This window comes from Geotrypetes seraphini, chromosome 14 (assembly GCF_902459505.1).
Source record: "Geotrypetes seraphini chromosome 14, aGeoSer1.1, whole genome shotgun sequence".
Classification (NCBI taxonomy): domain Eukaryota; kingdom Metazoa; phylum Chordata; class Amphibia; order Gymnophiona; family Dermophiidae; genus Geotrypetes; species Geotrypetes seraphini.
In genome coordinates, this window is record NC_047097.1 from 12,056,526 (window position 1) to 12,079,890 (window position 23,365).

The 23,365-nt window shown below is 44.0% G+C and overlaps 1 protein-coding gene across 5 annotated transcripts in view; it reads right to left on the minus strand.

The window, feature by feature from the left end:
• Window positions 1-5,821: 5,821 nt before the first annotated feature.
• The window catches only part of LOC117348179 (golgin subfamily A member 6-like protein 6), a 101,111-nt gene continuing 83,567 nt past the window's right edge, over window positions 5,822-23,365 (minus strand). For all 5 annotated transcript variants that reach the window (XM_033919904.1, XM_033919902.1, XM_033919906.1 and 2 more), the window contains 6 exons: window positions 21,969-22,051; window positions 20,039-20,137; window positions 16,970-17,086; window positions 15,326-15,484; window positions 7,579-7,639; window positions 5,822-7,182 (listed from right to left, as the gene is read on the minus strand). In XM_033919904.1, the coding sequence (XP_033775795.1) occupies window positions 6,659-7,182; window positions 7,579-7,639; window positions 15,326-15,484; window positions 16,970-17,086; window positions 20,039-20,137; window positions 21,969-22,051 (1,043 nt within the window). In that variant the 3' untranslated portion in view covers window positions 5,822-6,658. The remainder of the gene's footprint in view (window positions 7,183-7,578; window positions 7,640-15,325; window positions 15,485-16,969; window positions 17,087-20,038; window positions 20,138-21,968; window positions 22,052-23,365) is intronic.

Consider the following 23,365-nt stretch of genomic DNA (forward strand, 5'->3'; position numbering starts at 1 on the left):
TATCAATTGCATTCTTGATATCCTTAGTGGGATCAATATCGACTTCCCTATAGAAGCTTACATCTAAAAATTGCCTTAAAGCTTCCATACAGTATTGGTCATGGTCCTGTATCACTATCCCACCGCCTTTATCGGCGCGTTGGATAATGATAGTAGGATCCTGCTGTAATGACCGTAGCATGCTGAACTGCTGCAAAGATAAATTAGAACCACATTTTAATTGTGATTTTTCAGCAAGATCAACGTCCCTCAATACTGCTCTCTCAAAGGCTGCTACAGAGACATCAGGCGCTCCTGGAGGAATCCACTTAGATTTTGATTTCATTCATGATGTCAGGAGTGATGATGTAATAGGTAGCAAAAGGGGAGTGTATTTAAAGCGTGGCCTGCTGGGAAGTTCCTCTTGTCAGCAGTGCGGGTGTGAGCAGTATGGAGTGTTTGTGCCGGTAAGTTGCAGAGAGAGTGTGTACATTGAGTATTTCAAAATGTAGTGTTTATTTAATTAGTAAGCTGTGTGGTGCAGTGTTGATTTGAGTCATCTTGTAATTGTAGTACCCCTCCTGAAGAAGCCAGCGGGTGAAACCTAGGTTGGGGGGTCGGTATTGTGAATAAACGGAGGAGCCCGGAGCAGTTATGTGTACCATCTACACCATTCAAAGTTAAGTTGTTGTGAAATTTATTATTTTATTTCTATTTAAGTTTTATTTTTTGTTATTTAGTCTTTGTTTGGTGGAGGAGACTGTGAACAACTATGATGGTCTCCTTAACAGCTGCCCCGTGAACTTGTTTCACCGGACCTCAGCTGTGGGTCTGAGTGTTCACTTAACCACATCAGCCTTGTGTTGAAATTAGTGCTTGAAGTAAAACAAAGGTGATTAGTACAACAGAGGTTTATTTTATAGCCTTTTCACCCCTTTTATAGCCTCTTCAACCCCTTTGCCTTCTCCTAACCCAGTGGTTCCCAAACCTGTCCTGGGGGACCCCCAGTCAGTCAGGTTTTCAAGATATCCCTAATGAATATGCATGAGAGAGATTTGCATATAATGGAAGTGACAGGTATGCAAATCTCTCTCATGCATATTCATTATGGATTTCTTGAAAACCTGACTGGCTGGGGGTCCCCCAGGACAGGTTTGGGAACCACTGTCCTAACCACACTGGCGCTGTGGTGTAAACAAAATAAACAAACAAAAAAGACTTTTCCTCTCTCTCTTAAATCCTAGCTCACATTTGCGGTCTAACACCAGCTCTGGCAGGATACACGTTTCAAATCTGACATATTGTAATTACAAAAGGGAAAATATAATTAGTTTTTCTACCTTTTATTGTCTGGTCATTCAAATCTTGTTGGTCCCAGGCTCTGATTGTCTTCTGTTTAATTGCTTGCCAGGGTCTCCTTCTTTCTTCTTTCTCCATTCTAACCATCCATTCTCCATCTCTGTCCTCCCCTTCCGTTTCCCTTCCCTCCCCCGGAGGTCTGGCATCTTTCTTTTTTTTCATCTCCATCCACAGATCCATTTTTTCTTAACTACCCTTTCATCCAGCATCTCTCTCTCCTTCCCCACCACCCCAGGGTCCACCATCTCTCCCTTTCGTTTCCCAACTACCCTCCTATCCAGTATCTCTATCACCCCTCCACACCATCCCTTGTGTCCAACTTCTCTCCCTTTCTGTTCTTTCCCTCCCTAAATCCCATTGTCCATCATCTCTCTTCATCTCCTCTATTTTCAGACCCATTATTTCTTCCCCCCCCCCCAAAGTCTGGCATATGCACATCTCTTTGAACCCCCTTCCCTCCCTCCCTCAGTGTACTTCTACACCAGGGCCCCCCTTCCCTGGTCTGTCCCCCCCTCGAAGACCTACATTACCCCCGAAGACCTGCCTGCCTGCCTGTCCCCCCTAAAGGCCTGTCCCCCCCCCCTTTGAAGGCCTGCATCCCCCCGAAGGCCTGCCTGCCTGTCGTCCCCCCCCCCTTTGAAGGCCTGCATCCCCCCAAAGGCCTGTCCCCCCTTTGAAGGCCTGCATAACCCCCTGAAGGCCTGCCTGCCTGTCCCCCCTTTGAAGGCCTGCAGCCCCCTTGAAGGCCTGCCTGCCTGTCCCCCCCCCTTTGAAGGTCTGCAGCCCCCCCCTGAAGGTCTGCCTGCCTGCCTGTCCCCCCCTTTGAAGGCCTGCAACCCCCCTAAGGCCTGCCTGCCCCCCCTTTGATGGCCTGCATCCCCCCCAAAGGCCTGCCTGCATCCCCCCCCCCTTTGAAGGCCTGTATCTCCCCTGAAGGCCTGCCTGCCTATCTCCTCTGAAGGCCTGTGCCCTCCCTCTCCCGGAAGGCCACACCCCCCCAGAAGGCTGCACCCCCCCCAAAGGACTACACCTCCTCCTTGCGTCTTCCCCACTGGCCTCCCGAATCAATCTTCTTAACTTCAGCAGCCTGCAATAAGATCGCTGGCGCTAGCGATCTTTGCAAGCTGTTGAATGGCTTCGGAGCATCTTCTCTCTGCCGCGGTCCCTCCCCTTCTCTGACGTCCGAAGCCGTTCAGCAGCTTGCAAAGATCGCTAGCGCCAGCGATTTTATTGCAGGCTGCTGAAGTTAAGAAGATTGATTCGGGAGGCCAGTGGGGAAGACGGAGAGCACAGCAATGGGAGGCCAGCGGGTAAGCCACTTCTCGACTGACCCACCCCACTAGCCCTCTAAAGCAGGAGCGGCAGGCCAGCAAGAGGCAGCGCTGCCGCTCCTGCTTTAGGGGCGAGTGGGGAGGGTCAGTCAATGAATCGGAGGCCGATTTTTGGGCGGAGTAAATCGATTCGAATCGATTCACCCAAAATGAATCGGTGAATCGATTCGAATCATGAATCGGGCAGCACTACTGTCTACACCTCTGTTTGGGAGGGAAGTATAAAGCTCTGAATTCGGTAAAAAGCCTTGTCCTTCCTCTCTCAAAGAGATATGAAACTGCAGTAGATGGGCTATGCTAGTCAGGGACCCCATATAACTGAAGGGCCAAGTGCTGATATTACATGGGGATAAGATAGGTAGAATAGAGTCCATTGGGATAAAAGGATGGCTAAACTCAAAGGCAAGTTGTTTATACAGTTAAACAAGATATGAGGAACTGATTTAGTTTCAGTGTGGGTAGCAAGCTAGTTCTGGTGCAGAATGAGCGTATAGTCAATCATCCTATGTATTAAAGGCTTGGGTGAAGAGCCAGGCTTTTGCCTCAGTGATCCAGCAAAGCACCATTCTTTACTTTAGGAATATTGATCAGATGAAGTTATCTGTCGTCACAGAATTGTGTCTTTTAGCAATCATAATGCTAACTGAACTCACAGATTGCCCTGATCAAAAATGTACATACCTTTGAACGTTTGGTCTGATAATGTACACTCAAGTTGTTTGATTATAATTAGTGTCTGTGTATAAATTAGTCAATGAGTTTCTTAGCTTTGTGCATGTCATCCAGGGCTGCACTGACTTTCCTGGTTACTGGAGCATGGGGAAAGCAAAAGAACTATCAAAGTATCCGCAAGCACAAATAGTTCAATTTTATATAAATCAGGAGAAGGATATAAAAAGATAAGTCAACTATATGAAAATATCACTCGGTACTGATCAAATTCTGATCAAGAAGTGGAAAGTTATGGGTTCTATTAATACCAATATATATATATCTCAAAAACCATTAATTACGTAGACTGATAGGTAGACCTTAAATTAAATTCCTCTAGTAGTTTAAAGTTTTAAATTTCAACTGTGGGGGCAAACCTCAGAACATGGAGCCAATTTTTCCCATTTATTTGGGACTTCTTCAAAAAGAAGAAACCATCCTCTTTTACACTCCTTCTAACATCATAGGCTTGAGGCCCACCTCCCTACCAGATAACTTACTTTAATTTAATTACTAGATTTAAATTACTATATTCCTTCTTTTATCTCCTTCAATTTTAAATTTATCTTATTGACTATTTATTTCATCCAAAATTTTAAAAACATATTCTAAAAAAATTTTTAATTTAATATCTAATTCATATTTTCCTTATAAATAACCACCTACCAATCTAATACTCGGAACCATCAGAATGCTCTACACTACTAACCTATAAAGACTATAAAGTGCTTAATTATAAAAGTGCATCAGTGCTTGAAAGTGCTTTTTTTGTACTTTAACATACTATTAAAAATATATTCAAAACTTCTATTCGTCTCAGCTCATCTGCTCTCAATTTCTCTCAGTTCATTAATCACAGTTCATCTTTGTTCATTTCATAAAATGCTCCCAATGCTTCAGTTCATTCAATAACTTAATTCATTCCATAAAATGCTCACGATGCTTCAGTTCATTCAATAACTTAGTTCATAGAGTGCTTTGTATGTGCTTTTGATATATACTTAAAGATATGCAAACTCCTTCAAATCATCTCAATTCATAATATCAGTTCATCTAATCACAATTCATGTTAGTGATTGAGAAAATCAAATCCATATTATCATATACTTAGCTTTAATCCACTCGAATATGTTCTCTTTTAAACAGTAGCCGTTGCTGAAATTGATTGTAATCGTCCAACGAGGCCTACGTTTCGTGGGACTGACTTACAACCCGCTGCATCAGGGATAACTTTCTTCACAACACCTCTTTTTTTGTAGCCTCACATCACAGTTGAAATTTAAAACTTTAAACTACTAGAAGAATTTAATTTAAGGTCTACCTACCAGTCTAAGTATGTGTTTTTTGACATATATATATATATATATATTGATCTATAGAACAACCATTTAATATTAAGTTCTTTGTTGTATCGCTTCTATTAATATCAAGCCACGGTCAGATAGACCAAGAAAGATTTCAGATATAACTGCCAGGAAACTTTGTAGGGATGCAAAGAACATCCCACAAGCAACCTCTACTGAAATACAGGCTTCTCTGAAATAAAGTGGTGTGGCTGTTTCAGCATGCACAGTAAAGAGATATGTCCTTGAACAATAATGAGCTGCCTCAAAACACCCCACTTACAATACACCAAACGGCACTAGAGAAGCTTCAAAATTCTGGAACAAAATTTTGGAGTGATGAGACCAAAATTGAACTTTATGGTCACAATCATAAATGCAATGTTTGGAGAGAAGTCAACAAGGCCTATGAAGAGAATCACACCATCCCTACCGTGAAGCATGGACGTAGATCTCTGCTGTTTTAGGGGGGGTGTGAGCTACAGTGGCATAGGGAATTTGGTCATAATTGATGACAAGATAAATGCAGCATTTTATCTGAAAATATTGGAGGAGAATTGGTATTCATCAGCCAAGAAGTTGCACATGGGGAACACTTGGTGTCCTCCATCTACAGTCCTGCCAATAATGGGTGCTATTTCAATATTGAAGCATCATCCCCTATCGGTAGTAATGCAGTTGGAGGTTACCCACTCAGCTTAGAAGGAAAAGTAATCCTAAACATAAGGCCAAGTCAACCCTTCAATGGCTGCAGCAGCAAAAAAATGAAGGTTCTGGAGTGGCCTTCACGGTCTCCTGACCTCAACATCATTGAGACACTTTGGGAAGAACTCAAACATGCTGTTTATGCTGGACAACCAAAGAATGTACAGGATCTGGAGGTCTTTTGCCAAGTAGAATGGACAGCTGTACCACATGAGAAAACAAAGGGCCTCAATCACAGAACAGAGTAACATAGTAGATGACGGCAGATAAAGACCCAAATGGTCCATCCAGTCTGCCCAACCTGATTCAATTTTGCATCAATGACTGCAAGCAGTCATTGATGCAAAAAGGGGCAATAAACGATATTAAGAACTAAGAGTAAGCAAATTTTTGAACAGAGCCATTTTATTATTTCCTTTATTGCTATGGTTTGTTGAATGATTGTACTATTCTGTGATGCATAATGATTTCATTTGAAGCACATTAAAAATAAAATAACAGTGTTTTGTCTGATCACGCATATTTTCCACAAATGTTTCACATCTTAGACAACTTCTGCCAGGGAGTATGTAAACTTATGAGCACATCTGTATATATTTTTCTAATTTTTTTTCAAAATGATTGGTAAAAATATGATCATTTGAATAGTGGCCATTCAATGGCATTAACAGAAACAGAAGTTTTCAATAACCACTCCCAGGGAAGGTGATCCTATGCTATATATCAGTGTGTCGCTAACTGTGTGCTGTGGCACACCAGTGTGCCTCCTGCGACTTCAGGTGTGCAACAACACATGGGTGAGGAGGAGCGTTGTCCACGCCGGCTAACTGCCTACAGGACGTGCCTCTCGCCGAGAGAGGCACATCCTGTAGGAAATCAGCCGGTGCAGATGACTCTCCTCCTGGCCAGCATCTCTCCTCCTCTCCCCGCACCTCCTGGATCCCTCCACCGAAGCGGGTCGCGGCCAGATGGGCCTCCGCGCACTTCCAGGTGCCTTCTGGCTGAGGCACTGAATTTAGTGTGCCGCTGGCCAGAAAGTTTGTGAGACACTACTATAGATCCTCTTCACAGCTACCACATGGAATCTTTGATAACACATATGTGTTACAGAAGATACTGAAGGAGGAGGTGATCAAGAAACTGCAATATCAAATCTATGACTAGCCAATACATCGGAATACTTAGGTTGCCTTTAGGTTCTGGCTTTTCTCCATATTTAAAAGCAGATTCCTATTTATGTGGCTGGAAAGGTCTCGGTGATAGTAGCACTGAGCTTTTGGGAGTGAGGGAGGTCTGAGTTTCCCAGGATCCATCACTTCCCGCTTGGCTCCTGGGACTTAGCGGAGATATGTCAGGAGATGTCTTTTTCCATGACTTCCCTGGTAAAGTAGGGAGGTTCAGTCTTAACAAAGGTGACAGAGCTCTCATGTATGGAGGAGTTGTAGATCTGGAGCTTCCTGGAGTTGGTATTTCCGACACAGTCTCTGATCCCTCAGATGAAGGGAGAGCATGTTGAGAGGCCTCCGTCTCTGAAACTGGCACTTGCTTTGCTAGGTATAGACTCTCCCCAGTAGGAAGGGATGGGTCTTTGCATCCACCGGAAGAAGAGTCAGTTTCATAATTCTGGCAGGTCTGGCCAGATTCTGTATCGGAGCCGCTGCAAAGTTTAGGAACAGACGGGTCAGCCACAGTCCTTCGTCCTGGCTGAGAGAGGCTCTGAATGTGTTGGATCTGTTGCTGGAACCTCAGTTTTGCTGTCAAACAAAAAAAATAAATATTTTAAGGACTGAGTGTTATAAATAAATTTACATACATAAGTTTGCATACCCTATGGCAGAAGTTGTCTAAGATGTGTACCATTTGTGGAAAATAGGCGTAATCAGACAAAACACTGTTATTTTATTTTTAATGTGTTTCAAATTAAACCATTATGCATCACAGAATAGTACAATCATTCAACAAACCATAGCAATAAAGGAAATAATAAAATGGCCCTGTTCTAAAATTTGCTTACCCTTAGTTCTTAATATCATTTATTGTCCCTTTTGCATCAATGACTGCTTGCAGAATTGAAATACACTATTTTTAAATAATGATCTGAACATTTTTATTAAGACTATGAGACATTTTTCTTTAGGAATAAACATTACCTTTCATCAGGTTCTCATTTTTCTCTCGTAACATCTTAATTTCAGAAGTCATTGAAGAAATCTGAAAATAAATCAATAGGCTCTGTTTAAAAAGGGAAAATTGCTCTAATAACCCCCTCCCATTACACACTTTGCGTGTGGAAAAAGACGCCTAGATAATACATTACAATTTTTCTTGATATGCTGCCAGCAGTTTACACAAATAATTATGAAGATACAAATTATGAAATAGTATTACAATATTTAGGACTTATTAATAACAAATTCTTGAAATAGGCAGGTCTGTAGGTATTTTTTGAAAATCTTAAAATGAATCTTAATCTTAAAATTAGCTTTTCTCCTGCACCACCGACACAGAAGAGGAGAGGAGCGTGGGAGCCCTGCTCCACCCCCCCCCCCCCTCAGTCCAGCGCGAGCCCTCGGGAGCCTTAAAAAGTACTCCCCACCAAAGTGCAGCCTTTTCTCCTGCACCACCGACACAGAAGAGGAGAGGAGCGTGGGAGCCCTGCTCCACTCCCCCCCCCCCTCAGTCCAGCGCGAGCCCTCGGGAGCCTTAAAAAGTACTCCCCACCGAAGTGCAGCCTTTTCTCCTGCACCACCGACACAGAAGAGGAGAGGAGCATGGGAGCCCTGCTCCGCCCCCCCCCCCCCCTCAGTCCAGCGCGAGCCCTCGGGAGCCTTAAAAAGTACTCCCCACCGAAGTGCAGCCTTTTCTCCTGCACCACCGACACAGAAGAGGAGAGGAGCGTGGGAGCCCTGCTCCGCCCCCCCCCCCCTCAGTCCAGCGGGATCCCCAAGCGGTTCTATTCAGGGGAAGGACTCCCTGGCTGAAACCTGCAGCTAGCAGTGTTTCCAGAGTCCTCTGACCTGACTCCCCCACAGAGCTTCTTCTTTTCTTTTTTTTTTCTTTTTGCAAGCTCCTCAGCAGAGCACAAAGCACTCTGGCTCATACTTCTGCATGCCTAACCTGCATATATAATTCATGTATAACTGTTTAGCATACATGTATATCTCGTACAAGCTGCATGCTCTTTAACTAATATAACTGCAGATACAGCTTATTATAACTAGCAGCAGTTTAGTTATTCAGTCTTCATCAACTCAGCTTGTTTGTTCTCTGATCCATTTCTTCTTTTTGTTTCCTAGCTTTTTCTTTCTCTAGTTGCTCCTCCAGTTGTCTCAATAATAACAATTTGGCTCCAAACTCCTGGCTTAGCTCCGTCAAAATTGACCCTCCATCGGACCGTAGCTACAACAGCAGGACTTAGCAGGGACTTGATAGTGAGACTCTCCTGAATTCCCTCCGACCCAACGCCTCAAACCCCCATCCTGCCATGCCCCCAACTCTTCAGGCCACCACCTTCCCCGCCCCCCCTCCCACCACTTTTCAAACCACCCTCCCGTCCACCCCCACCACTTCCCCTACACTCCTTACAACACTATACTTCACCATCCCAATTATTACAGGCCAAGGCAGATACGGTGATCTCTCCCCCCAACCCAAAAAAAGCCGTACCAGAAACCTTGCCAACCTCATCCCCATTCTTCCCTCCCCACAAGCCCCTTCCCGCAATACACTCAAACTGGCACTCATCAATGCAAGATCAGTTAACAACAAATCCTTTCTCCTACATGACCTCATCTGTGACAAGACTTGGGACGCCCTCATGATCACTGAAACCTGGCTCCAACACAATGATGGGATAACACTAGGCGAACTATGTCCTCCAGGCTACCAGGCCCTAGCCTGCTCACGTACCTCTGGGAAAGGAGGTGGAGTGACTACCATTGTCAAGACCTCCGCCACACCAAAACTGATAAACTCCATTAATATTCCCTCCCTAGAAGCAAATGCGTTCACCATAGGCCACAAACACAAAATCGCCCTCAAACTCCTCTACAGAACTCCCAGCTCCCCAGCAGATACCCTAGAGACCCTCCTCGAATTCATCACTGAACTATCCATCTCACATAAACACGTAACAATCCTGGGAGATTTCAATTTCCCAGACTACCCCAACACTTCAGGACAAATTGACAACTTCCTCTCCTCCCTCACCGACTTGGGATTCCACCAAGCTATAACCACCCCCACGCACTCAGCAGGCAACACCTTAGACTTGCTCTTCACCCTCAGAGACCCAACTGCAGAGCCCCAACAAACTTATACCACCACACCTGTCCCATGGTCAGACCATCACATCATTGAATTCAAACTCCCACTCGAAACTACCCTAGCCCCGCGTAAAGATCCTACCCCTCCCACCCTATGTCAACTCCCTAATTCAGTCAGCCCTCCAGCCATGGCCGCGGGTATTCGCACCCTAAATGAAACCTGCACCCAACATCCCCACTCCATTGACCTGGCAGCCTCCACATGGCACTCCAACATCCAATCCCTCTATAATAGCCTTGCCCAGACAAAAACAACCCAAATAATCACCAACAAAGCACCTGCTCCCTGGTACACTAGTGACCTCCGCTCCATAAAACGATCGCTGAGAAAAGCAGAAAGGATCTGGATCAAACACCTGTGCTCTGAAACCAAAGCACATTGGAATAACATATCCATCACTTACAAAGCTGCCATTCTAGAAGCGAAAAAGACCTACTACTCTCGCCTCCTACAACTAGCCCCTTCTAGATCCAAACAACTGTTCACCCTCACAAACCAACTCTTCACCAACGCCCAAAGAAAAAGTCACAACAACCAAACAGAACTTGATAGCGAGACTCTCTCGGACTTCTTCCAATCCAAAGTACAAACCATCCGAGATAATCTTGACACCAGCACCACACCCACTCCTACTCAGCCCCACCCGATTCCAAATACCCCATCCTCCGCCGCTCTCTCCCAATTTCATATGGCCACTCATGCCGAGGTTCTCGAAACTCTGAGAGAACTCAAACCCTCCAACACCATCCTCGATCCCTGCCCATCCAGTCTCCTGCTGTCCACAGAAGACGCCATGGCAGAATCCATCCTCTCCATCATTAACACCTCTCTAACCACTGGGACTGTTCCCCTCAGCTGGAAGTCAGCTATTATCAAGCCCACTCTCAAAAAACCCACCCTTGATCCTAACGAACCTGGCAACTATCACCCAGTCTCCAACCTCCCATTCGTCTCCAAACTCCTTGAACGAATTGTGCTCCACCGACTACACCCTTTCATTGAAGAACAAGCTGCTCTATCCCCAGCCCAGTCCGGCTTCCGAAAATCAAAGGACACAGACTGTCCTACTAGGGACACACAAATCTAACCCCAAGCCTATCAAATATGGTGTTCCTCAAGGCGCCCTTCTATCCCCCCTTCTATTCAACCTCTACATCAGGCCTGTCATTGATATAGCACAGAAATATAGCATTAAAATCCACTCTTATGCAGATGACATCCAGCTGCTCCTCCCACTAGGCGAGAACCGGTCGTCCCAAATTGCTAACCTCCAACACTGCCTCTCAGACATGAAAACTTGGATGTCAAAAAACAAACTTCAACTGAACGCCTCTAAAACCGAACTCTTATGGATTAGAAAAAAAAGCACCAAATACACACGTCCTACACTAGCATGGGACTCCACTCTACTAACGGCAACAGATCAGGTTCGCAGCCTAGGAATAACCCTAGACGGACACCTATCCCTATCTGCCCACATATCCCAAGTAATCTCCACCTCCTTCTACTACCTTCGCCAACTGAAAAGGATCAAACCCTACATCTTCATACCTGACCTCGCCCAACTCCTCTACGCATATGTCCTCTCCAGAATGGATTACTGTAACTCCCTATTTAATGGACTAACCAAAAATAATCTCAAACGCCTCCAACAGGTCCAAAATGCAGCTATCCGCCTCCTACACAACCTCAACTACCATGATCCCATCTCCCCAGCACTCCGTGCTGAACACTGGCTCCCAATTAGCCAACGCTGTGCTTTCAAGGCCCTGGCAATAGCCCACAAGAGAATTTACTCCACCACCCCCTCCTACATAAAATCCAAGCTTCCCATCTACACCCCCACTCGCACCCTCCGCTCAAAATCAGAGATACGCCTATGCACCCCCCCCCCCCCCCCGGAAGGTCCCTCCTCTCAGAAACTGCCCGCAAACGATCCTACAGCCACTTCATTCCACATCTCTGGAACCAACTCCCCTTTCAACTCAGACAACAGAACTCATTATTAACATTCCGTAAAATGGTAAAGACCCTCCTCTTCAACTAAAGATCACACTCAGTCTACTCCCCCCCTTAAGCCCACCTCTCTCCTCTCTCCCCTGTCTATCTTCTCCCTAAATTTCAGTATAGTCCTCTCTTAGTCTATACTCTGACAAATTGTATCTAAACTCAAATAACTTATACTTAAACTAAACTACTTATTCTTAAACTCTGCTCTTAATTTGCTGTATACTCCCTGTATTTAAATTATGTATGTAAATCTCGTATGTCCAAACACTTAAACCTATTGTACTTCTTATATGTCTAATTACTCTCCATTGTGTATGTTCACTTGTAGACCGTTCTGAACTACTGGGAGGACGGGATAAAAATCTAAATAAATAAATAAATAGATTGCTGGTTAATATTAGCCAGTAAAGTTTTCCAAAGTTTTGCTGCTTGATAAGCCATGTGGAATTAAAATATCTATTTTACCTTATATTCTTTTTTTTATTATTCTTTTTTATTGTAATTTTCCAAAATTATACATTACACAAAGTATAGGAATAGAATTTTCAATGCAAAACATGAAAAAAAAGAAATAAACTACATCTGTAGTAATACTAAAACAACCAACATTTTCCATCAAGCCCACATTTAGGGAGATTACTATTTCTAAATCAAAAGACTGAATACCGAATAGTGTCATCATTTCTCAGATTTAAAATGAATTACTGGAAAAATTAAAGAGTTAAGGCAGTGGTTCCCAACCTTGTCCTGGAGGACCACCAGGCCAGTCGGGTTTTCGGGATAACCCTAATGAATATGCATGAGAGAGATTTGCATATAATGGAGGTGGCAGATCTGCTCCATGCATATTCATTAGGGCTATCCTGAAAACCCGACTGGCCTGGTGGTCCTCCAGGACAGGGTTGGGAACCACTGAGTTAAGGCATATAATCTGCTGCTCACCTATGACCCAAGGATATGCTATGTTCTTGAAACAGCTAAAGTCTATTACTATGAACATCTTCCAGACAACTGTCTTTTCCCAGACAGATTCTGAAGAATATGTAACTACAAGAGAGTTCCAGTCAAGAGAAGTAGTTACTACACTGCATTATAATAATGTATTCTACCGCTGATATTTATCATGGGGGTCGATAAAGCAGGAAAGGGATGTTGTTACCAGTGGTGTGCCTCAAGATTCGGTTCTTGGGCCTGTTCTTTTTAACATTTTTGTAAGCGATATTGCTGAAGAGCTGTCTGGTAAGATTTGCCTCTTTGAAGATACCAAAATCTGCAACAGAGTAGACCTCCTTGATGGTGTGGATAACAGGAGGACGAACCTAGTGAAACTTGAAGAATGGTCTGAAATTGGGTAGCTAAGATTTAATGCTAAGGAATGCAAGGTCATGCGTTTGGGCTGCGAAAACCTGAGGAAACAGTACAGTTTAGGGGGTGAAGAACTTTTGTTCACAAAAGAAGAGTGGGGCTTGAGTATGATAGTATGTGATGATCTTAAGATGGCCAAACAGGTTTAAAAGGTGACGGTGAACGCTAGAAGGATGCTTGGGTATATAGGGAGAGGAATGGCCTGTAGAAAAAGGAGATATTGATGCCCCTGTATAAGACCCTGATGAGACCTCATTTAGAATATTGTGTACAATTCTGGAGACCGCACCTTCAAAAAGATATAAACAGGATGGAGTCAGTTCAGAGGAATGCTACTAAAATGTTCATGGTCTATGTTATGAGGTGTACAAAGATGTCAAAATGTCTACTTTGTATGAAAGGTGGGAGAGGGGAGATATGATAGAGATGTTTAAATCAAAAAAATTGCAAAAATGTCACTCACCAGAAGTGGGCTACCTCTCTAAGATCTAAGGAGAATTTTGTGGGTGTTGGAAGCTTTTTTGAGAATCCCTGAAGAAACAATGTGTTGGTGAAATGAGTGCTTGTTGGAGGTTTTGGCTCTGTCGTGGACTTGGCTGTGTACTGTGAGAGGCTTAATTTTGCCGTTGAAAAAAGAAGTTTAGTACCAGTGGATCCTTTCCAGTTACATCCTCTGGTGCCAGAGCTATGTATTTTGTATTTTGAACTTTATATTTCATATATTTATACATAAAAAGTTTAAAAAGTTTTTTTTAAAGAAAAACGTACTATAAAAATGAATTAAAAAATGTAAATATATAAAAAGAATTAAAAATACTGTGCACAGTAGTGGGGTTTCCCCTTTTAGATCTTTTTACATTGCGCTGCGGGTGTGAGTTTTTTGCCCATGATAAAAAAAAGAATGCCGGCTGTGAATCATCAATGATTGCTGCATGCTAAAAAAACGTTTTTGAGGCTTTTTCTCCACCTGTTTTTGAATTTCAGTGTTGATTCTTAGAGAGGTAGCCCACTGCTGGTGAGTGACATTTTTGCAATTTTGGGGTTTTACTGTCACTACTTTTTTGATCTTGAGAGATGTTTAAATACCTACATGGTGTAAATGTGCATGCGGCAAATCTCTTTCAATTGAAAGGAAACTCCAGAATGAGAGGGCATAGGATGAAGTTAGGAGGTAAAAGATTCAGGAGTAATCTAAGGAAATACTTTTTACAGACAGGTGGTTGATGCATGGAATAGTCTTCTACTAGAGATGGTGGAGACAAAGACTATGCCTGAATTCAAGAAAGCGTGGGACAGGCACTTGGGATCTCTTAGAGATAGTGGATGCTGCAGATGGGCACACTAGATGGACCATTTGGCCTTTATCTGACAGCATGTTACCATGTTTCTAAATTCCTGTACTGGGAAAGGGGACTGGAACAACTGACAGTTCCACTGCCACGCCATGCCCCTCCCCCCCCCCCACACACACACACTTTCTGCCTGGAAGAAGGAGTGCTCCGCTTTGGGTGGCGGTTCATAGACAAAATCGCGCGAGACAACGGCACGCAGACAACTGAGCGCAAGGTTGACAGCGCGCCAAAGAAAAGCACTATTTTAAAGGGTTCCGACGGGGGGTGTTGGTGGGGAACCCCCCTACTTTACTTAACAGACATCACGCTGGCGTTGTGGGGGGTTTGGGGGGGTTGTAACCCCCCTCATTATACTTGAAACCGAACTTTTTGCCTGTTTTTTAGGGAAAAAGTTCAGTTTTAAGTATAATGTGGGGGGTTACAACCCCCCAAGCCCCCCACAATGGCAGCACAATGTCTGTTAAGTAAAGTGGGGGGTTCCCCCCCACACACCCCGTCGGAGCCCTTTAAAATAGTGCTTTTCTTCGGCGCCCCGTCAACCTTGCGCTCAGTTGTCTGCACTCAGCTGTCGGCACGCCGTTGTCTCGTGCGATTTAGTCCCGTCACCTTGGGTGGCTGCCAAATCATGATTAAATATAACGTGCTAGCTGACTAGCACTTCCACTTCCACTGTTCGTTAATGTCCTGCCCCCCCCCCCCCCCCAATAGAAAAATTCAGTGACATGTGATTTAATGTGCGGAAACAGGCAAACTTCTTAACACAGTCATACAGTAGCTTAACATCCTTAGTAGAAAGGAAGGCCCCTATAACCATTCCGCTAGTAAAGTGGTCAGACTCCAGTACCATTTCCATCTTTTCTGCAAGCTGCATTCGAAGGTCCTGCACTTCTCCACCTCTGTCTTCCGCAGTACTTTGCAATTCAAGACTTTCTCGTAGGCGCTGCCTCTCTTCATGAAGCTCCTCTTGCTGCTCTTCTTGAGATTTGATGGCTTCGATCACATTCTGCAAAGGTGATAGAAATCAGACTCATATACAGATCTTGAAAATATCTCCATTACTCCCACTGTCATAGAGTTGTAGCTTCAGTATTTGTCATCAGGAGAGAGCAGAAGGGAGAGGGAGTTTTACAAGGAGCAATTAATTCCTTAACAGCCAGGTTTAATTGTTTAAATTTTCTATGCTGCTTCTCCCATAGAAATGCACTGGGCATTTTTTAGGGGAGGGGGGAAAGAGTTGATACCCCTGCCTCCCCTCTCCCCCCAGTCCAGGATTTTTTCCCATGCTAAATTCGATCCAGTTCAGATAAATTTGCAGATAGTTATTTTGCCACAGAAAGACATTCTTGACTCCTTATTGGAAAGAATACATATTCAGCCTGCAGCGGTCAGTGAGCTCCATTTTGAGAAAGGAGCCACGATGGCCAGGAAAAAGTGAACATTGCTCCTGCCAACAGGACCTCTAGACCACCACGGATAGAAAAGGTAGGGCTGGGGGAGGAGGAGAAGGGAGATATATCTATTATTTATTTATTTGTTTAAAAAACTTATACTCCATCAACTCCATGTGGTTGACAATAACATCATACATAAAATGAAACACACACACAAATCTAATCTCAAAACACATATCTCATAAAACTCATTTTACCAATTACGAGATGTCACTTTTTAAGAACTTCAAACAATAACTTGAAAAGCTGACTAAGCAACTTGCATCAAACCAAATCTCAACCATTAGATATCCACAAAAGATCCTCAGGGGGCTTTTTACTAAAGACTAACAGATGTTATCTGCAGCAGGGCCCATAAGAATAAAGTGAATCTTTTTTTAAAAAAATTCTTTATTGATTTTCCAAACGTCAATAGTGCAAGACACAAATCTATAACATATAATAAGTCAATAAAAGCACATTCTACTTACAAATATACATAACCAACCTTTTTATTCTCCCTCCCCCCCCAATGCTTAATCAATAAAACACAGAAACATAGGTTATCCCAATAACCTTACCCTATTCAGATTAATAATAACCTCCCACCCACCTCAGGTGTAAATACTCAGAAGTCAAAATTAGGACAGAAATAGCCTCCCCCCCCAACTCTTCCCTGGATGTGTACGAAAATAAACAAAAATTGACTCATAATCAAAGACCAACTATAATGAAGCAATATAAGATGAATATTGAGGCAGATAACATGTACTATTCTTAAGTGAAAGACCCCCCTTAGGAATTTATTGAAATATACAATTTGTGTACAGCTGTGTGTACATTCTGAATAAATTTTCTACCTGCTGCAAAACGAGGATATCAGAAAGAAAAATTAGTGGGCCTTGTTCTAATTTCTCTGGATCAACCACTATCACTACCCAGCTTTTCTCCCCTATTCCATTTACAGAGTAGCTGAAAAATGAGTGCAAAGAAAGTCCAGACATCCCCCATCTTCCCTCCTCTTCTCTGCACCTGGAACAGAGAGGCCTTAATATTACCTTAACCACTCGGGATTTCATCATCCAGTCTTCTGTAGAAGTTTCTCTTTTCTGCTTGGATGGCAGTCTGTTGTATGCTTCTGTTAGATGCTGCTTCTCTTTAAACAAGCTCTTCAGCTAGTAAAGGGAGCACAGCATTAGCCCCTGGTAAACATTAGCACTGCTAACCGACCTAATAGGAGGAGAGTGTGGTGTAGTGGTTGGAGCTACTGCCTCCGCACCCTGAGGTTGTGGGTTCAAACTCCCTGTGACCCTGGGTAAGTCACTTAATCCTCCACTGCCCCAAGTACATTAGATAGATTGTGAGCCCACCGGGACAGATAGGGAAAATGCTTGAAGTACCTGTCTGTAAACTGCTTTGAGTGTGGTTGGAAAAATATAAAAAGAATGTATACAAGTCCCGGTCCCTGATGTCATAATGCCCCATTCCACCAATAAGAGCCAATCTCATCAGTGACATCACAATGGCTTCATTGTTCTATACTTGGCTCACTTCTGATATTGTATTGGAGGAGAGTGTGGTGCAGTGGTTAGAGCTAGAGTCTTAGCACCCTGAGGCTGTGGGTTCAAACTAGTGCTGCCCGATTCAGGAAAAAATGATTCGATTCGATTTTCCTGCCCAATTGGGTGATTTTTTTTAAACATCCTAGTGGATTTATTTTATAGCCTCTTCACCCCCTTTGCCCTCTCCTACCCACACTGGCGTTGTGGTGTAAACAAAAAATACTTTTCCTTTCTCTGTTAAATCCTAGTTCACATTTGCAGTCTAACACCAGCTCTGGCAGGATACACATTTCAAATCTGACATATTGTAATCTCAAAACAGAAAGTAAAATTATTTTTTTCTACCTTTTGTTGTCTGGTCATTATTTAAATCAGGTTGGTCCCACGCTCTGGTTGTCTTCTGATAACGTGCTTGCCAGGGTCTCCTTCTTTCTCCGTGCTAACCATCCATCTTCCATCTCTGTCCTCCCCTTCTGTTTTCCTTCCCTCCCCCGGAAGCTTGGCATCTTTCCTTTTTTGTCTCCATCCCCGCAGCTGCAGCGATGGACCCCCACCATCCCCAGATTCACCATCTCCTTTTCTTAACTACCCTTTCATCCTGCATCTCTCCTTCCTTCCCCACCACCCAGGGTTCACCATCTCCCATTCTCTTCCCAACTACCCTTCTATCCAGTATCTCTACCCCCTCTACTCCATCCCTTGTGTCCAACTTCTCTCCTTCTGTTCCTTCCCTCCCTAAATCTCATTGTCCACCATCTCTCTCCCTCTCCTGTTTTTAGATCCATTATTTCTTCCATCCCTTCCCCATCTCCCATCTTCCTCCCCCTATCTCTCCTCTCCATGATCTCCCCCAAGTTCATCTCTCCATAATGTCCCCCAAGTCCATCCCTCTCCACCATCCATCTTCCCCCCTCCACCCTAGTGAAGAAACAGCATGAGACCTATCAAGTTATCCAGTTCCAGGGTGAATCCTTCAGACCAATCTGGGATTTCTGGCAGCCTCATGCAGTTTTGTTTTTTTTTACTTTAATTATCAAAATTGCAAAGGGTGGTGAGTATGGTTCAACTGAAGACTCCCAACCCCAAGGATCCCAAGCCCTTTGCTTAGGCCTGACTGGAGCTGGAGGGAGGAGCAGCTCCTGCACATTGTAGCCAACAGGAAAAGAGACGAGAGCGAAGCACACTGAAAAGCAGCATCAGCAGCCTAGATGGCCTGCATTTTACTGGCACCAAATCAGCGCTGCGTCTGGTTGAAAACTGTGCGGTTGGCCTGGGCTGTGAGAAAACTGGCGGTTGCAAGTCAGAACCAGGGGGAGGGAGAGTCACGTTTGCTTTCTGCATCTGGGATCATGCGTGAATCAGCTCAGCACTTGCCACGGGGGTTTCAGTTGCCCCCCTCCCTGGGTCCTTCCTCTTTCACTTTGGCTGGGAGCAGCCGCTGCAGGTGGAGGACAATCGGCTGGCACGGTTCTCGGGCTTTTGCTGTGGGGGGGGGGCAGGCACGCTCTTCCCCTTCCACGCACCGCTCTTCCCGCAAAGGGGGTGGGGGAATGATCAGAAATCAAACCGTGACGGAAAATGGCCAGAACGCCCGAAACAAAACGCACGCTTCTCTGGACCTTTCATTATTACTATTTTTATAACTTACTACTACATTTTAGCCTCCCTTTGCCGAAGTCCATGCTACTGATGTAACTTTCAGTTTTGCAAAACCAGAAGTTACATTAGATGGATGACCTCCGGCGGCAGAGGGAAAGCCCCTCTAGCAAAGGGGCCGACTTGAATCGGTGAGGTTGTTTTTTTTTGGGGGGGGGGGGGTTTTTTAATGAATCGATTCGAATCGATTCACCCAAAGTGAATCGGTGAATCGATTCGAATCGCGAATCGGGCAGCACTAGTTCAAACCCCACACTGCTCCTTGTGGCCCTGGGCAAGTTACTTAATCCTCCACTGCCTCAGGTACATTAGATAAATTGTGAGCCCACCAAGACAGATAGGGAAAATACTTGAAGTACCTGTATGTAAAACCACTTTGAGTGTGGTTGTATAACTACAAAAAAGACAATATACAAGTCCCAATCTCTAAGACAGGCAACAAATAAAGTCAGGAATTCCATCATCCTCATTCAGGTCAATGCCTAGCTTCTCTTGACAAATAGAAACACATAGTCCTCCTTATTAAGGGTTTACACTGGTGTAGCAAGGGTAGGGCACACCCTCCTCTCCTCCACCACACTCATACCCTCCCTTCCCACTCCCATACCTTTTCATTTTTAAAACTTTTTTAATTGAATTTTTCGTAAAACCATACAAACAGTAAAAGAAATAACAAGTCAAGGGACATATGCATAGATGAATATATATGGTATTTATGACCAAAGAAAAACTGACATGTAGAGGCTTGAGCCAGTATTAGGAATCATGCCCTCTAACGTATGCAGAAAAACTTAGAGCAGAGTTAACGGTAAAATAAAATCTTGCAGTGATGTTGGGGCAATGGGGAAAAGCACATGGGGGGGTCTCTACCCCATGTGGCAACTTCCCTCACTACGCCACGGCTCTCACCTGCTCTGTTACCAGCTGATGCTGCTTTTTCATGCACTCATTGTCTGTCTGGAGGCTTTGGGTAACTCGGGTATCCAAATTCACTCGTTTAGTCAGACCCTGTAAGAAAGCAGGTAATAATAATAACAATAACAACTTTATTTTGTATATTGCAATACCACAAGCAGTTCAGAGCGGTTTACAGAGGAAGAGACTGTACACAGACAGCGATTGTTACAGAAGAAAAAAACTTTCAAATTACATTGGTAAGCCGAGAGTAGTTAGGTATATCCGGAAATATTTCGGAGATATTACAAGGCAGGAAGGAGTCAGAGAAATTTATCAAAGAGATAGGTTTTATAGGTAGAGAGATGAAGCTCATTAGTCCAACCAAAGCTGACATATGTCCCAACTACGCCCGGAGTCCTGCAGACTTATAAAAGCCCCAAACTCTGAAGAGCAAAAACTAAACATTGGCTTTCCATTCCAAGCTCTGATTATTAGAAATTACATAAATCAGGCAGATGGAACTGGGAGTATTCTTTAGGTGTATTTTCTTGAAGTACTATTAGCAAACTCATGTGTTAAAAATGAGATCACAGCAACATTTGACATGCTTGGGTATATCTGTGTACTACTAACCTCATCTAACTCCTGGAACCCACACTGAAATCGAAGACACCAGCCCCCTAATTCTAACAAGTTGCATGCCCAGATTAATGAGCAAATTTGTGCTTCTACAGGGGAATTCTATATATGGCATCGAACATTAGGTGCTACTTCAGTGCTGAATTTTTGGCATGGAATAGTGTCCTGACAGATGCAAGGTGCTGAAACAGTGCAAAAACTTTCTAAATCCTATACTCTTAGCCAGGGATGGTTTTTAATCATTAGGCAGGTGCCCAGGGCAGCAGTTTCCAGTGGTGGGGGAGGGGTTGGATAGAAAAGAGCCCCTTTTGTCAAAGCAAAACAATGGGTTCTGATAGCTACACAAAACTGAAAGAACCATAAACAAATACTTCCATCCACAGGGAGGGGTGGGATATTTAAATAGCTTGTTGAGGTGGGCCCTGGACACCACTCACCTTCGTTACACCACTGTCTACATATTTCTTTTCTTTTCTTTAGTCGGTGGTATAGTGAGGGGGGCAGGGCGTGCAGACCACCCCGAGTGCTGTCTCAACGGGGGCGCCAGCACCTCACCTCTTCAAAATCTTCGCCGGCAGCAAGCAGCATCTCCTAGCTGCTGCTTGTGCTGGCCTCAGCTCTCCTCCTGACATCACTTCCTGCAGCGGCTTCGGGGCGTCCTGCTGATTTAGCTGATTGTGGATTCCCCTGCAAATCAGATGAGCCAGGAGGGAGAACAGGGGCTGGCTCTGGCAGGGACCCTCTTTTTTTTTTTTTTTTTTAATGGGGCGCAGCTGTTATGCATGTGTTATGTGAGCGCGCAACACATGCATAACAGCTACTGGCAGCTCCAGAGCTACCGGAAAATTTGGACGTTATTATTCAGTGCTGGGGGGGTGGGCGTAGCCTTTAGTGCATCACAAGAAGAACTCATTAGAATACTAATGAGCTCCTTATAACGCATTTGCAATGATTGGTAGCAGCCATGGAGAACCCTTTTGTGAATTGGCAGGTGAGCTTTCCTTGACAGTAAGGTTGCTTTAGCGACTTTTACTGTCATGGAAAGCTTTTGTGCACTGGAGACTCAGTTCACAAATTTACAGGCATACAAAATAATTAAATGCCCATGGAAGCACACATTGTCACATCTAATCTAATCGAATCTAGTCTACAGTTTATATACCGGGTCATCTCTTGTCGGACCTCGACTCAGTTTACAAGAAGTCAAGAGACTAGAATATACATAAAATAAGGAGAAATAAAAGATAATAAAAATTAGTTTAGTCTACCATTGCCATGGATGTACTGCCATGAATTCACTCACCTTTAAGAGTTCTTGCAGCTGACAGAGCACCGACAAAACCTTATTCTGTTCTTCCTCCTGCTCTACATTTTTTCCTGTACAGTCTAAAGAAAAAAATGTATCTCAAAAACAAATCAACAACTAAAATGCAATCTAAAACACCAAAATCTCTTTCCACATAACTCACTTTTTCCTGGTTACGTATTTTGATTCCATAAGCACAATCATATTATGCTTTTAGAAAGTTTTTAAAAACTTATCTGTTTGATAAGTTTGTAACTTGATTATTGTTATATCTGTGTTTGTATGCATGTTTCACTGATTGTACAGCAACACAAGAGAAAAGAAGACCCAATAATCCACAGTAAAATCAATCCAATGAAAAAACCAAAAAAGACAGTGGATATAGATGTTCTGGGAAAGGATTTATTATCTTTCTTCACAATGAAATCATAAAAACACAAATGTAAATGTCCAACCGGTTGGACATTTACATTTGTGTTTTTATGATTTCATTGTGAAGAAAGATAATAAATCCTTTCCCAGAACATCTATATCCACTGTCTTTTTTGGTTTTCTCACTGATTGTACAGTCCTTCTTTGATGTGAACCGCCTGGAACTCATGGTTGGGCAGTATACAAGAATAAAGATTATTATTATTATACTAGGACTTCCTCATCCCCTCCTCCCCCCCCCCCCCCCCCACCACCACCACACACACACACACAAAAGCAGCAGCAACAGCTTCTGTAACTCATGCATTAAAATGGTTGTTTTATCTTTTCTTTTTTCTTTTTTTTACTTGTTTTTATCTCCTTTCTCAGTGACTTAGTAAGGGTGGGGTGGGGTAGGGCTCCCATATGGCTACAGGAAAAGGAGGGCGGATTGAGACATCCGGGTTTTACTTCCATTGCTTTCGGTAGAAGCAAAACCCGGATGTCTCAATCCGTCCTCTTTTTCCTGGAGCCATATGGGAACCCTAGGGTAGGGGGCAGTCCACCACAGGTGCCATGTTGGTGGGGGCGCCGGCACTCCTCCTCCTCTCTGCCTCTTCCCACTCCTCCCCCCTTCCCTTCCCCTGTACCTCTAGTTATTCGCCGCCAAAAGCAACAACTTTAACGTGCTCCTTGCGACCGCATCATCTCCCCCGCTGACATCACTTCCGGGTACCGCCCATAGGAAGTGATGTCAGTGGGAGAGACGTTGGGGTTGTGAGAAGCATGTTGAGGTTCTTGTTTGCTCGCAGTGGCGAACTAGAGGTATAAGGGAAGGGAACGGGGTGTGCGTGCAGCAAGGGGAAGTGGGGGGGGGCAAGCCACCACCCAGGGTGCCTCTCACCCTCGCTACGCCACTGTCCTTTGTCTTCTATTTTCCTTTTCCCTTTCTTGAATTGCATTGTATACCACTTTGAGTAGGG